Source organism: Podarcis raffonei, chromosome 3 (genome assembly GCF_027172205.1).
Source record: "Podarcis raffonei isolate rPodRaf1 chromosome 3, rPodRaf1.pri, whole genome shotgun sequence".
NCBI lineage: Eukaryota > Metazoa > Chordata > Lepidosauria > Squamata > Lacertidae > Podarcis > Podarcis raffonei.
Window position 1 is genome coordinate 68,078,918 of NC_070604.1, and position 15,708 is coordinate 68,094,625.

General features: G+C 39.8%; 1 protein-coding gene across 1 annotated transcript in view; it reads left to right on the forward strand.

Annotated features, from left to right (window-relative positions):
- The window catches only part of MTHFD1L (methylenetetrahydrofolate dehydrogenase (NADP+ dependent) 1 like), a 113,802-nt gene that overhangs the window by 36,317 nt on the left and 61,777 nt on the right, over nt 1–15,708 (forward strand). Inside the window, exons 16-20 of the mRNA XM_053382167.1 lie at nt 939–1,041; nt 2,660–2,736; nt 4,225–4,365; nt 7,980–8,048; nt 12,333–12,444. Of these exons, the coding sequence (XP_053238142.1) occupies nt 939–1,041; nt 2,660–2,736; nt 4,225–4,365; nt 7,980–8,048; nt 12,333–12,444 (502 nt within the window). The remainder of the gene's footprint in view (nt 1–938; nt 1,042–2,659; nt 2,737–4,224; nt 4,366–7,979; nt 8,049–12,332; nt 12,445–15,708) is intronic.

Consider the following 15,708-nt stretch of genomic DNA (forward strand, 5'->3'; position numbering starts at 1 on the left):
GCGTAGATAGAATTTAAAATTAGTCGTTCAATAGGTTTTAAGGCTCTGGTGGCTTGAAACAATATTGTTGGGTTAGCAGAGAAATCTATAATTTTGTGTATGGACCACCAATTTGTTTCAAGGTTACCTAATTGTGCTTTTATTTTTACTCCAGTAATATGTTTTATTCCCCTACAGAGGTCTCTTATTGTTTGTAGCCCTTTTTGTTTCCAGCTTTTGAATTGTGATTCTCTAGTTCTTACAGAATAAAGGGTAGAAATAGTAAGGCTAATTGGAGATGTTGCTGAGGCCAATTTTTTGGACCTTAAGGTCTGCTAAAGCAAAGGAATTGAATATATATTTTTAGGATAATGAGTTTAAAAGGGTAATGCCTCAGCTCTTTTTTATTAAAGGAGTCCAACTCCAATAATAACCATGAGTCCTGAAATGAGCTTTTCATTATGAAGGGAAAAAATGTATACAAGTAGCATTGTGATATCATAAAAGGTGTCTGAATTCAACTGGAGAGAAATATTCCCTTCAAGCAAACAAGGTCCTGATCGATCAGTATTGGATAGAGAGTAATATCACCTTCAGTTGCATGTGGCTACTTCTGGTCAATAGTTCTTAGGGCAGTAGGTCTTATGGACAGTTTCAAAAGAGAATTAGAAACAAGGTTGCATATCATCTGCTGCACAAAGCTCCTTCACCATGGACTTCCACTAAAAAATATACTGTATGTCAGCAGGGCTTTGCAGTGATGAGCTGAAAATGAATCTCCATTGAGCTTAGCATGTGTGAGCTGGTCATGTGACCTCTTCAGCACACGCCATTGTGGCTTGAATTGGCCACAGCATGTACTGTGGTGGGTTTTAGAACTGAGTAGGTGTTTATGTAGCTTTTTCAAGCAGCAATCTTCCTCATGTATCATTTTTCTTCTTTTTGGTTTCTTTTTCTAGAGGCTGGGAATAACAAAAACAGATCCTGGCTCATTAACAGATGAGGAGATTAGCAGATTTGCAAGACTAGACATAGACACATCCACGATAACATGGCAAAGAGGTAGGTGTCAGAATATAAGAGGAGCCTGCTGGATAAAATCAAAAGTCTATCTGGTGCATATTGTGCCATGCTGGGCCAGATGCTTGTGAAAATATAAACTGAACTAAGTTTTCTTGATAATGGCAGGCGCAACTATCATAGGCTATTATTTATGCCCTTGTTATTGGCTTGGACTGTTGCAAAAAAACCCACAGATTTCTAAATAAACATGGCCATGATTTTTCTGTATGTTCTTTTTATTTCTAATGTGGAGAATGGAAGAAATACCCCTTGTAGCAAGCTAGAAAATGCCTTTCTTCTTCTTCTTCTTTTTTGCTTTTCTTTCTTTTCTTTCTTTTAATATCCTGGAATCCCAAAAGGTTTTTGAAGCTGTGATTCTAGGAATCCAGACTGTTTGTGCTTTCTGCAAAAGTCCAAAATAAAGGCTGGGAATTTGCCTTCTCCTTGCAGAATACTTGCAGAATAATCTCCCTCAAGAGGCAAAAAGAGCCTAGCCCAAAGGAAGACAAACCACACCCTTTTCTTCCCTGCCATAGGACTTGGTGAAAGGAAGGTGTTGGAAGTAGACACCAATGGTTTGCCAGTCTGTAGACACTTTCAGACTCCCCCTTATTGGCTACAACCCACTGCTGTACCTACTGACTATGCCTCCTGGCATCCATACATTCAGCAGGGTAGTGGTTCGAAACAATGGAGTTTTAAACAAAATGATTTAGTGATAGTCTGGTTGCAGATAACCTCTTTAAACTTTGCCTGTAGGTAGTACCATGCTTTTTTGACCCTTGCCATTGGACATGGACGTCAAATGTATTGTTTTTTAAAAAGTGCCTTCCCTTAAATTTCTGCATTTTACGTAACAGAAAACCAGCTGCATCTTTTCAACTAGATAAGAATATGCATTTCTTGTAAGCCCCTAACATTTTCCTTTTCATGTTTCTGTTCATACTGTAGTAAGTATGTAGTTGTTTAAATTCTTCAGATTATATACACATTCCCAACATCCCTCATGTCTGTTTTCAAAGCATAATCTGGATTATTCAGATGGTATTTGTCTAATAAACGATATACAGCAAGAGTAATCAGAAGTTGTTTAAATCTTCTGAGATTTTTAAAGCTTTTACATCATGCTCTGAACTGAACATTAATGCTCAAAAGTATATTGAACATACTGATTGGGTGTAGAAAATATTATATTGTTTCACATCCTAATTTTCAGTTTTTACAAAGCATCTTTCTGGAAGAATCTTCTGGTTTTACATCCATTTTAGGGTGTTGACAACTTGAAGTCAAGGAGGAGTTTCCTAACAAAAGCCAGAATCGTATTTTGCCAATCAGAAGGAGGAGCAATCTCTGTAGCAGAATGTGTTGTGATAAGGTGACATCACCATTGCTCTAGCCCTACCTGAGAGTTTGCAGCAAACCTGAACCATCACGAGGCTTTCACAATATTCTGCCATGCTGCAGAGCTTCCAGTCTTATAAAGAAGTGTTAGATTTGTTACACAGGAGAAGATGCACACATTTAAAAATAAATGCTTTTATGTATCACATTAACAGGATGTCATGTAGAAATAGTTCCTTCTCTCTTTTTTTGCTAAATGTTTCTTTTTTCCTTTCAGTGGTAGATACAAACGATCGATTTCTTAGAAAAATAACAGTTGGACAAGCAAGTACAGAAAAAGGATTTTCTCGTCAGGTAGGTAAAGTTCTGACTGTGTTTGGAGAAGACATTTCTTTTGATCATTAAAAATGTTTCCTTCCTAATATATTTTTAATAAATTGTTGAAGAACTGGTTGCTTAATGGTTTTAGATATGAATTAATTTGCAGCTACTCTTGTCTTAGTGTATGGTAGTGGTTCTAAAGCAATTGTTTTCATATAGCTACAAGTAGTATGGTAATCAACATTGCACTGATGTATGGGGAAAATACATCAATAAATAATTATGTATATTTACTTGCATGTAAGTCCCCCTGCATCCAAAGGGGATACATGCTAGTAAGTTTTCATAGAAATGTAGTCTAAATCTCATTAAAAAACAGAACAATGGAATATCAATATTTAAGAAGTGTCCAAAAGAGAACTCATCATTGTAACTCTGCTGATAAGCCAAGTTCATTGTTGTCTTTTCATGCACACCGCCTTTGACATTACTAAACAGTGAGCATTGCATTTGGCAAGCCTACTTCTAAATAGTAGCCGTATTTAATATGTTAGATTTAAGCGAAAGTTTACCAGATGGAAAATATAATCTACTTCCAAGTGGAAGACAGAGGGCAGTTATTCTGGGTGAAGTGTTACAAAACCAGCTCAAGCTTTTTTACATACACTTCCCTAGAGAGTTGACCAGCTATGGAGGGAGATGACAATGCTGGGCTTAACTGCATGGGCTGAGCCTGAAGAGAACAGCCTTCTCACAGCCTTACAGGATGCCATTTGTCAATCTTTTTAAGAACTTGTCCAGATAAAGGCTGCTTTTGGATAATCAAATTCCAGTTTAATGAGCGGAGAGATGAACAAATCGGGGGAAAGTGGATGCAGCTGCTTTGCTCCTCTCTTTGCATGAGCTGGTGGACAAACCAGGAACTCTTCAATTAACTATAACTTTCCAGTCCACCTGAACCAAGTAAATAATACCAATGGCTTTATTTATTTATTTATTTATTTAATAAATGTATTTATATACCACTAGATCACAAAGCCTATCGGGAAGTGGTTTACAGCATTAAGAAGATTTTTTAAAAACCATATGATAAAAGCATTAAAAGTTTAATACAATTTAAAAGCAGAAAGGTTAAAAATGAAAAACAATAAGCCAGTATTAAGTCTTAATACCCTGTCTTGTTCCAAAACTGTTAACCTTAGTTTTCAAGTTCAGATGAAACTAGTTTCCTGGCTCATGCAAATTGAGAAGTGAATGAAGTGGCTATGTGCTCAAGCCACAGAGCTCATCTGTATACAGTCAGTAATCCAAACTCGGATGGCAACTATCCATGTTCTTTTATCCATGTTCTGTGCTGATCCTTATCAGCTTTGCCCACTGGTAGTACGCCATCTTCTTTTATTGCTTTCATTTGTAGCCCACCTTTCTTCCGTGGTGGAACTCAAGGTGGCGTTCATCAGATTCCCAGCTATGGATTATAACTCCAGGTGTCTCTTGTCTCATAAACTTTTTTTTTTACAGACTCAGTTTGATATAGCTGTTGCAAGTGAAATCATGGCAATCCTAGCGCTAGCCAGTGGTCTGTCAGATATGAAAGAAAGAATGGGGAAAATTGTAGTTGCTAACGACAAAAAAGGACAACCAGTGACAGCAGAGGATTTGGTATGGATCACCTCAGCATTCTTCTTATTACTTTTGCTTATTAAGACACAATGTAGCTCTTCTAAAAATCCACATTCAGAGACAGTGTGTATCTGGGGTGCACCTTATGGCCAGAAGAGTCAAATCTGGTCAAAACTGTGGGTTATTTTCTGTTTCTAACAACTCATCCCACCTATATCAGTGGTTTTCAAAAGGTGGGCAGCAACAGACTGGCAGAGGGGCAAATGTTTTCAGGAACAGAGAGACTCTGTTTACCTTCTTCACCTTTTCCAGCAATATATGGTAGGATTAATTCACTTTAGCAAAGGATTTTTATTAATTCACGTAGAACCAGGGCAGGTTGATAGCTTTACCACTTGTCCCATCACACCAGCCTGATTCAGGAAGAGCTGCAGCTTTGTTCTAATTATATGTCCCTGTGAGGGGTTAGAGATGTCTTGTTTCATTCCCCTTTATAATGCTATGTTGGATCAATACTCTAAACTGAGAGAGGGACCTTTTTCAGCCCCAGAGCCACATTCCCCTCTGGACAATTGTCTGGAGGTCACACTCCAGTAGTGGGTGGGGCCAGAAGCAAAAGTGGACAGAACAGTTAATTTTTTACAGAGGCTAGTTTATGTATGGGACGCAGGTGGCGCTGTGGGTTAAACCACAGAGCCTAGGGCTTGCCGATCAGAAGGTTGGCAGTTCGAATCCCTGTGATGGGATGAGCTCCTGTTGCTTGGTCCCAGCTCCTGCCAACCTAGCAGTTCGAAAGCACGTCAAAGTGCAAGTAGATAAATAGATACCGCTCCAGCGGGAAGGTAAACGGCATTTCCGTGCGCTGCTCTGATTTGCCAGAAGCGGCTCTGTCATACTGGCCCCATGATCTGGAAGCTGTATGCCGGCTCCCTCGGCCTATAGAGCGAGATGAGCGCCGCAACCCCAGAGTCGTCCGCGACTGGACCTAATGGTCAGGGGTCCCTTTACCTTTACTAGTTTATGTATATGGTCACACATCACTCTCTGTTCTCCACCAAAGAACGTAAGAGGCATTGTCAGAGTTCCAGCCAAGCAAAGCAAGACTAGTGAAGGGTGTGGCCTGGAGGGGAGGGTCCAAGGGGCCAGACAGAGTTACTTGGAAGGTGAGCATTTGGCCACCCCTGCTGTTAATCACAGACCTTTGCAAAGATAATCAGGTTATATGCATATGACTACATGCCAGCATCTCTGCATGCTCTCTTTGAGAAATGGACTAAGAGAATAGAACAAGTTTAGAAAGTGATGCTTCATGATGCTGTTTCTACTGCTTTTTGTTTTGATTTCTTTTTGTTTTGATTGTTTTTAATTTTATCTGTAACCTGCCTTAAGTATGATTTTATCATAGAAAGGGCAGGATATAAATGTCCAAATAAATAAATAGTTCGAAAAACATGACTTACATGCATACATTCCTGAGCCTTCAAAAGCAGGACTGGAGTTTGCAAATTAAACGTTGGGAGTGCAGCTGCAAATAATTTTTCTTGTAGAATAGAACAGTGTCCTAAATTTTAGGTCTCAGAAACATTTTAATGTCACTCTGAGTGCCTGCTTCCATTAACACTCAGCATGGGTTCAAAACGAACCCATTTTTAAAGTTGCTTAACTTTCCCTATATTGAATTGATGTTTTTACAAGTAGCCTTCAATTCATTATTTAATGTTCAACCTAAACTCTAATTCCTCCTCTCATTTGTTTCATATGTGAATAATGTTTAATATACCATGCAAATATGCAATTGCTCTTAATTTCAGGGTGCTATACCACATTTTCAGTGTACTGTAATAAAATCTAAAATACACACTAGGAGATGAAAACCAGATGCTGCAAGGGCTGGAGGTGGGAGGAGGCAGAAAAGAAAAGATAAATTGAATATTTCATAAACTCAGAGGCTCCTTTCACAAGTGTAATGGATTTTTAAAAGCCATCCTCTGTAATTGAACTACAGAATTTGTTGCCAAAATATGGTGCTCATTGAGCAGGGTTCTGAAGACTAGATTGCAATTTGGCTGCGGTATTATCATAAAATGCTTGATAGACAGATGCCATATCTCCATGGCAAATTAAACTGGCATGCCCAAGATTAGTACTTCAGCAGCCATGAGGAATATTAAATAAATATGTAGCTATTTGTTTAGTAAGGGAGCTTCTCAAATTACTGAATGAGGACTCTTTTTCACATTAAATATACTCATTTTACAAATAGCATACAGGTGAGGATATTGTCTTGGAACCCTAGGCTCCAGTTGTGTTTGTGGTGTCTTTATGTAAGGCGCATTTTAATTCTTTATGGAATTCTTTCTTTCCTTTTAAAACAACCAGTTCCTAGGAGGTTTTATTTCAAACTTAATCAAGCAAAATATCCAATGAGAGAGTATCTGGATTATCATACCATAAATGTGCATTGAGACAGTTATCAAACAGAATTCAATGTTTAATCGGTGGGGGGGGGCAGTTTCTGAACCCCTGTTCCTCAGTGAAAAAAATGTGTTATTAGAGATCCTGCATCAGTCCCTAAAGAGCAGGAAAATGGGTTAGGAATGGCCATGAGGAAGAAGTTTGGATGTTGACTGCAGCCTTCTTTATCAATAGCAAATTGTCCAGTGCCACCTAATGGAGAACTTGGCTTCCTGGCTGGAACTGTTTGAGTACCTACAGAAAAGGGCATCTACCCTGTGGTCTTATGTCAGACTCCATCTAGACTATCTCCCTGTTTCCTACAGCCAAATGCCTCTGGGAAACCCACAAGCAGAAGGTGATGGCAATAGCCTTCTCCTGTTCCCCAGCAGCTGGTATTCAGAAGCATACTGAAGACCATTCTCTGAACCTGGAGATTGCATTAAACTATGATGACCAGTAGCTATCAGTATCAAGTGGTGTGGCTATGCTGCTCACCTGACCTAGCTCTGGCATTACTGCTTACTGGGATGGATTGTCGGAGGGAGGCATGGAGTGGCAAGGTTGGTGCAGTGCAAACACGCCTGATGGATACAATTCAGTGCTCCTTCCAGTGCATTTGCACTACACTGACCATGTCTTCTCCTTCTCCTTCCCCTTCCCCTTCCCCTTCCCCTTCCCCTTCCCCATCTCCATCCCAACATACATATGCAGTAGTTAGTCAACCAAATGGAGGTTCAGGTGAGTGGCACAGCCCCACCACACTCCTCTTTGTGAAAGCTATTGAAAGACTTTTCTTCTGTAAATATGTCCTCTAAGCAAATGACCACCACCATATATTGTACAATGATCTTGGGGAAGTGGGTGAGGCTGGTAACAATAACAAGTCATGGCTGGTTAAGAAAGGCAAGCTACAATGTGTGGGTCTTTGCCTTAAAATATTTCCATGTTCAGTGTATGTATTACTTTTAAAAATGTGTTGTATTGAATTGTATAACTCAGAAGCTTTGTTATCTCCCATTCAGAATTTATAGTGATGGAGGTGGCATTTCCAGAACTTTTAGCACCACCCTACATAGAGATAACAATGTTTTTTACAGCTGTGTGTTGGTTTGTGTTTAGCTAAACACTTTGATTTTTAAACCACTTTACTTGAATTTATAAGCTGCAAGTTATAAGCAGTTTTTTTTCTTTTTTAGGGAGTAACTGGTGCTTTGGCGGTTTTGATGAAGGATGCAATTAAACCAACACTGATGCAGACATTAGAGGTCAGTCAAATCATCTGTAACCCTAGGCTTTCTCTTCCCTTTTTTAAAAGGTCTATATCTAAGTTGCCAAAGTGCTTTTTTTAAAAAAATTGAAATTAAACAGTTGCTTGTTTATACAGCATGACTCCTCCTTTTCATATTTGATTTGCATGGGCATTTCACAGGGCATGTTGTTAAGAGAGGGTTCCCCTCTCCCAAGTCCAAGAACATTTGAATTTCAGTTAGCATTACCTGTGCTAGAAATGCAGATCCAAGGGGAGTTCTGCCATTTCCACCCACCTTCCTTTCAGCACCCCCTTGCCATACCCCACATCATTTCTGAGATGCTCTCAGGAGCAGCCTGGGAAGAGAGGGGTTGGAGGGGGGAGGTAGGAAAGCTCCATTCTGTGATCAGAACTTCACTTCCTGTTCTTAGGATCCACATGATTGTTAAGAATTGAGGCTGCAATCTATACAAGCTTAAATCCCAGCCCACTCCATGGGAGTTAAGCATACATAAATGCCACAGAGATCACAGCCTCAGCTTTTATAGGAACTGAAATGAAGTGTCACCTGTCATAAATAAACAGTAAATAAATGGGATGTCTATTTAAAGAAAACATGGTATCTGTGAAGACATACCCTTTTACCATATTCAAATATATATTCATAGAAAAGATATTGGTGCAACTTCAGAAACAGAAGCATAGGGAATGCTTACTTCTAAGCATGGCAGTTTTACTTGGAAGCCCCTTGGCTTGCAAAACAACAAGGAAAAAACAGTAGCATCTGTTGGTTTGGATCCAGAGAAACTGTGAGTGCTGCTCTGTTCACAGAAGGAGGGGGTGGCAATTTGGGGTCAATTTCCTGCTTCCTCCTATGACCTTTGAGAATCCAGGAGGAGTGCCAGATTGGCCCCACCAATGCATTTACGCTGCATTGACCACCCTGCTACCTTAGCCTTCCTGGTAAGCAACAGTGACCTGCCTACTGGTCACTGTAAACTGCTTTGAGGTTTTTCCTACAATCAAGTGAGGTAAAAAATATATGGAAAAAAGAAATAAATACTGGAAAGCTAGTATAGTGGCTCATCCCCAACCAGTGAGCCACTTCTGGCTCTGGAAGAGATGGTCTTTGAAGGTGTAGACAGAAGCCTAATAGGAGCCTTATTTGAAGAAGAGTTTGGATTTGATATCCCGCTTTATCACTACCCTAAGGAGTCTCAAAGCGGCTAACAATCTCCTTTCCCTTCCTCCCCCACCACAAACACTCTGTGGGGTGAGTGGGGCTGAGAGACTTCAAAGAAGTGTGTCTGACCCAAGGTCACCCAGCAGCTGCAGGTGGAGGAGTGGAGACGCGAACCCGGTTCCCCAGATTACGAGTCCACCGCTATCAGCCCTTCTACAAATAGAAAGCCACCTTCCATTTGAGAAAGAGCCACTCTGAACCCAAATCATTATATTTTCATTTTGGATCTTTACTTAGAGAGGTTTTGCATAACATATGTGTACTTTAAAACAGAACGCATGATTGCTTGGCTGAAAACTTGTTTGAATTACTTCTTGGTTTACAGTTAAGTGGTGATTTTTATTTTATTTTTTACAACCAACCTTGTCTGAGCCTAATTTTGGTTTGGTTTTATTAGACAACAATTAAGTGGTCAAATAGGATATGTACATGGATGTTTTAACAATATTTCCATAAAAAAACTGGGAATCATAGATATCATGATGAAATAGCTGTTAGAAGATATTGCTTGGTAAAGTACTATAACATTATTGTGTCGTTGTACCTCCCTCTTCAGAAAAGCCCAACATAATTTATCTGCCTGAGGAAGCCACATCAAATTCTAGCTTGTGTTTGACTATGGATAATTTTTACACTTTGTTATCTTAACAAGGGGCCGCGGGTGGCGCTGTGGTCTAAACCACAGAGCATAAGAAATCGTGCTCCGGCGGCGCGGCAGCAGCAGGAGGCCCCATTAGCTAAAATAGTGCTTCAGGTTAAGAACAGTTTCAGGTTAAGAACGGACCTCCAGAACGAATTAAGTACTTAAACTGAGGTACCACTGTAATGGGAGAAGGGGAAATCTCAGTGACACACACACACAAAAACAAATCACATGAACTTTAGATTTAACACAAAGTTTAAAGAGCCTGGTAAAATAAAAAGGTCTTCACTTGGTCCTGAAAACACTGAAAAGCAGGCAACAGGTGAATGCATTTTTCATCCTGGGTGCCCTCATTGAAAAGGCTGTGTGCCCCAGTATTCACCCACCACATCTTACCTGGTGAGAGCATGTGGAGACGGGTCTCTGAGAATGGATAGATAAATGTGGGTGTGTATTATAGCTTTTTAAAAGCTTGAAATGTACCCTTTTCTGTTTCCTGTCAGCCCCTCAGGAAGTATTCAGATACTACTGCTATGCATTTATGGAGCACTGTAAATCTTTCAATGGGTTATAACACTAATCAAATACTGTTCTGCAAGCGAGGACCCAAGCACAGTAATATTCACTATAAGGCTTGGTGTACAAAGCAGCTTGCTGACGGAGTGACACCCATAAACTACTGAAATTTATTTCCCTGATAGCAAACGATCAGTGGCAGTTTCTATTAGTTTGAAAAGAATAAATGTATATTGTATTTATTCAGTGATACTGATACCGCCGGGGACTATTTTTGCTGTTTCTGCCATTGTCCTCCAGCTTCAGTTTCAAAGCACACATAGCAGAATAGCTATCAGATCATTGGTACAAAATGCCATCTTTTGGATAATTCCCCCACCCCACCCCGTCTTTATATTACATTCCTTTCCTCGCCCCCCTGGCCTCCTCCATTAATGAAAGAAAACTTGTGTTTTCACAGGTGGAATCACCATAGGTTCTCCCTTTCATATGTCTCCTAGAGGAATTTTAGAGCTGTTGAATCAGATAGACATTTATTAGAATCCCATGAATCAAATGCAACTTAAAAAGAGCTACCAGATACACTATGTTTCTTTTAATTACCATGAATACTGAAGTCCGATATGTGTCTATTCAGACATAAGCCCTACTGAGTTTAGTAGGGCTTGCTCCTGGGTAAGTGTGGTATAGGATTGCAGCCTCAGTGAAACTGGCCTCAGGAGCCTAAGTTAAAGCAGCTGACTTGTGACAATGAATAGTTGGAAGCTGCAGTGCCAGACCTGACACTTCCATGTGAAAAGAAGCAATTGGAAAGAAGGCATTTTTCAGAGTTCTTTAGTAGGCAGGAATTGCTTCAGCAGCTGGAGAAAAGGTTTTTAACTAGTAAAGCAGCCACCTGAATGTGGGTACCAACTTAATCCCTAAAAGAACCTGGTTCCCGCCATATTTTCTGCATCAGCCCTAGTTAGCATGGCTGCTGGAGGGGCTCTAAAAGCTCTTGGGGCCAAACTAGGCATGATGTTTTATCATATAGGTAAATAACAAAAACAGCAATAGCCAGCGTTGGGCAGGGAGAAAAGATTAGCTGAATTGGGAGTATGGCGTGGGATGGCATAGGGGATTTAACACTTTGCCTCTGCCACAGTCCCCAGTTGGAATCAGAGGCTTCTATGCCTGCTATAAAGAATTGTTTTGCCTGAGCAAGTAAAGCAGAACTCTAAATATGAATACGAGCTTAATTACTAAAGCCTTATATCTCAGTCTACCTCTAGAACACCTACTAAACTAAACTATCCTGATAGAATCAGGATGCAGAGCTTTCTGTTGCTGCTGTGGATACAGTCTTATATCTCAGTCTACCTCCTAGAATACCTACTAAACTAAACTATCCTGATAGAATCAGGATGCAGAGCTTTCTGTTGCTGCTGTGGATACAGTCTTATATCTCGGTCTACCTCCTAGAACACCTACTAAACTAAACTATCCTGATAGAATCAGGCTGCAGAGCTTTCTGTTGCTGCTGTGGATACAGTCTTATGGTCCTCGAGGTCTCTCGGAAAGGTTGTTTGTTGTCCTACTGCAGCCCACTTTGTCCTGCTCCAGTCCAGACGATAAGCCTCATTGCTCCACAAGAGCAACGTAGAATATAGTACAGTCAGTGGCGTAGCGTGGGGGGTGCAGGGGGGGCCGGCTGCACCGGGCGCAACATCTGGGGTTAGGGCAAATCCACGGGTTAGGGGGCGCAAATCCACGGGTTAGGGGGTGCAAGTTACTTGCCTTGCCCCGGGTGCTGACAACCCACGCTACGCCACTGTGTACAGTACAATGTAAAAGGTCTTAACTGTTGTTTTCTGCTTGTGCTCTGATCACATTTCTGCTTTTGCTTTTTATACTTTTAGGGAACCCCAGTTTTTGTGCACGCTGGGCCTTTTGCAAATATTGCTCATGGTAACTCTTCAGTTTTGGCAGACAAAATTGCCCTTAAATTGGTTGGCAAAGAAGGATTTGTAGGTGAGTACAAGCTCATTTGGAATGTTTATGTGGAGCTGGAGTAGTTTCATTTGAAATTAATGGCAAAGTGTTGTTTTAACTCAAGTGATATGTGTCATGTTTACGTAGCATCACTTTAGTGTGTGATCTCAATACTTTCTTGATCAAAAGGTATTGTTGATTTGGAATTCCATGTTTATATTTGGATCCATTTGCCTGGCTAGATTTCCACTGAAACCAGAAGCAGGCTAGTGGTCCTGTCTTCTGCCCAGTTTTCACAGTGGGATAATGTTGGTTTTAAAGGGGTGCTTTCAACTCTTTAATAGTGTTCCAAAGCAATGCAGATTGAAAGAGAACTTTTTGTTGAATTCCATTGCTAAAATTATCCTTAGCAATGAGGATCTCAAAAGTACATTTTTTCTTGAAAAGTGTACCTTTTAGAAGTTCAGCGGACTCTAGAAACAAAATTGGTGATGATCAGAAGCAGTGCTGGCTAGGGAAGACAAACAGGGTGGTGGTGGTGAAGTGCAGTCAGAAGGAGCAAGGACCAATGAACCTAAAGTTCTGCAGCGAAATGCCAAAGCAATGTTAAGCCATTACATCTCCACCAGCCCTGGATAGCACCATGATAAAATTTAAATATATGTTAGTTAATATTTAATATCTACAAAAGACTAGATAGATAGATGATAGATAGATAGACAGACAAATATTATGTAAACGGCCAAGTTAAGCAAATGGTTTATAATTAGGTCTGTTTGCAGAATGACATCTTAAACAGAGATACAGCTTGAAATCATTGACTCATGCTATTATCTGAAATAAGCATAATGATTGTAAGCTGCTGCAAGAAAAAGTGACCAATAAGTTGAATTGAACAACAACAATGTTCATAAGAACAACAACCTCTACTGAGTGAAGCCATTCATAATAAACAATACAAATAAGTTTTTAAATTTAACTGACACTAATTAATCAGTCACAAAATGAACAAAAAGTAATATGATTAACAAAGGCAGAGACCAGTCACACGGAGGAGGGATAGGCCAGTGCAGAGAGCTTGTGAATGGTGCTTGTAGCGCAAGAGGGCCACAATATGCATAAAGAAGTGGCAGCTCATGGACTAGCCCAGTTCCCTGAAGGGCTCCATTTCAAGACTTTCTGCATGGTCAGTTCTAATACCTCCCCCTGATTTGAGGCAATTCCCTTCTCCCTCTGCAGCCCTGGAGTCAGATAACACATGGTTGGTCCCCCTCCACCCAACCCTCTGGAGAGGCTTTTTAGAGGACCCAGGGGGCTGCAGAGTGGAAGGAGAAGGGAACGATATGTTGCATGAGCTGCCTTCTGATTGTGCAACGTTGGATGCAACCTACTTTGTATAACATACACAGTATTCCCAATACTCCCTTCCCCCACTCATATAGAAAAATAGGAGTCTTTCTGTGCTTGCACTATCAGATAATTAGAGAAATTTTGGCATGCTTTGTGTGTATTGTAAACCTAAGCAGAAGTAAGCTTTAATAAGTTGTCTGAATAATTTACTTGCTTTATTCTGCAGTTGAAATGCTCATCAGAACAAAACTACTTGCAGTAGCTGCTTAGTGATCTGTGCAGAATGTGCACAGCTGTATTTCAAAAATCCTTGTATATGCTCAAAAGTATTTAAGTTTATATTATATATACTTATCTATGCTCAAAAGTGTATTTATACAAAAGGTTTATAAATCACTGCGTAAAAATAGTGCAGCATATGTGTTTGAAACAAGAAAGAATGATCTGCAATTTTTTTAATAGATTGTAAAATGCTTTGCAGTATTTCTTTGGTGGGAGTTCTTTCTCCAAAAAAGGAAGTAAATGCTTTGCTTTAAACCCCGTTTGGCACCAAAGCACATGTGATGTCTTAATATTTGCATTGTTCAGAGTTCTTTATAGTTGTTTTTGCTTGACTTCATTGAAAAATCACTGTGTGTCGAGTGCTCCAGTGAGTGTTAAATTCAAAAATCCTTGCTATCTTATGTCATAACATTCACTCTCTTGCATTTGTAGCTCCATTTCTTTTCATAGTTAAGAAAATGCAGTGCTTACTGAAGCAGTAAAAATGATCCTTTCCTGTTTTGGGGGTGAAATGTTAAATTAATAATGGTCACAATCCAAAACAAAACAAAAATACACATAAGCATGCGCGCGTGCACACACACACACACACACACACACACACAAAAGAGATACAAATAAAACTACTGTACTATAAAATCACCAGTAAAATTATGTAAGCTACAGGGCAAATAACAGCAGCAGATCAGAACTATCCACAGTTGGGAGGGGGTAGATTGTAGTTCCACACAGACAGCTGGGGGGCACCATGGAAAATGTCCTGTCCCATATCACCTTCCTAGCATCCCATTGGGATGAGGCCACAAGAATGGTCTATCCGCCTGACTTCAAAGGATGTAGTGGACAGTATATTGAAAGCCACTATAAAAGTCAAGAGCTTTTAAACTTGAACTCTTATCTTCTCTTATATAAATACCATTGGTTGTTGTTGTTTTTTAAAAGATGTTCAAAGATACACTTTTTACTTTTTAATATTTATTTTCAGTTTACTTTTTAATATTTATTTTCACTTGTGTTTTTAGAAAACTTTGATGTATACTGCTCTGCTGATAATTGAAATATCCTGTTAGACGCCTGCTAACAAACATTGCTCTAGCGCCATCTCTGATTATAATTTATAGACTCCAATATAAGCCATTTCAGCAGATTTTCCCCCACTGTGAAATATAGCTAGCACAGGAAAATTCTTTGTCTCCCACAGGCAAAAAAAATACTAGAGGTCAGTCTTTCTCTCTCTGTTTTTAAGAATTCATAAATCAAATCCAGCAACACTGTCAAAAGTGCTGCTTCTCATAGCTCACTCCTATCAATTCACAAATAAGAGGGTTCCAATTAGACATGCATGGCAAAAAAAGAGTAGTAGCTGTTTCCCCTCCACCTCATTTCTGCAATTTATTTTCTCATAAACAAACCGAACATAAGAAAATGCATGGGTGAATCAACTTATATTATTTGAACAAGGCTAGAATAGCGATACCTTGCAATCGAAAGCCCATGTGGGACAGCTGAGAGGGATATTTGTAGCTGGAAATGGCAGACTGGGAAAGGAATAGTATCCTTTTCTGCCACTCCTTATGTGCTCCCAAAAAAGTCCCCTCCTAAAGTGGCTTTTCATCTCCCTAAAAGGGCTACTCTTGGGTTACTGTTACACATGTTTGGATGGTATCCAAT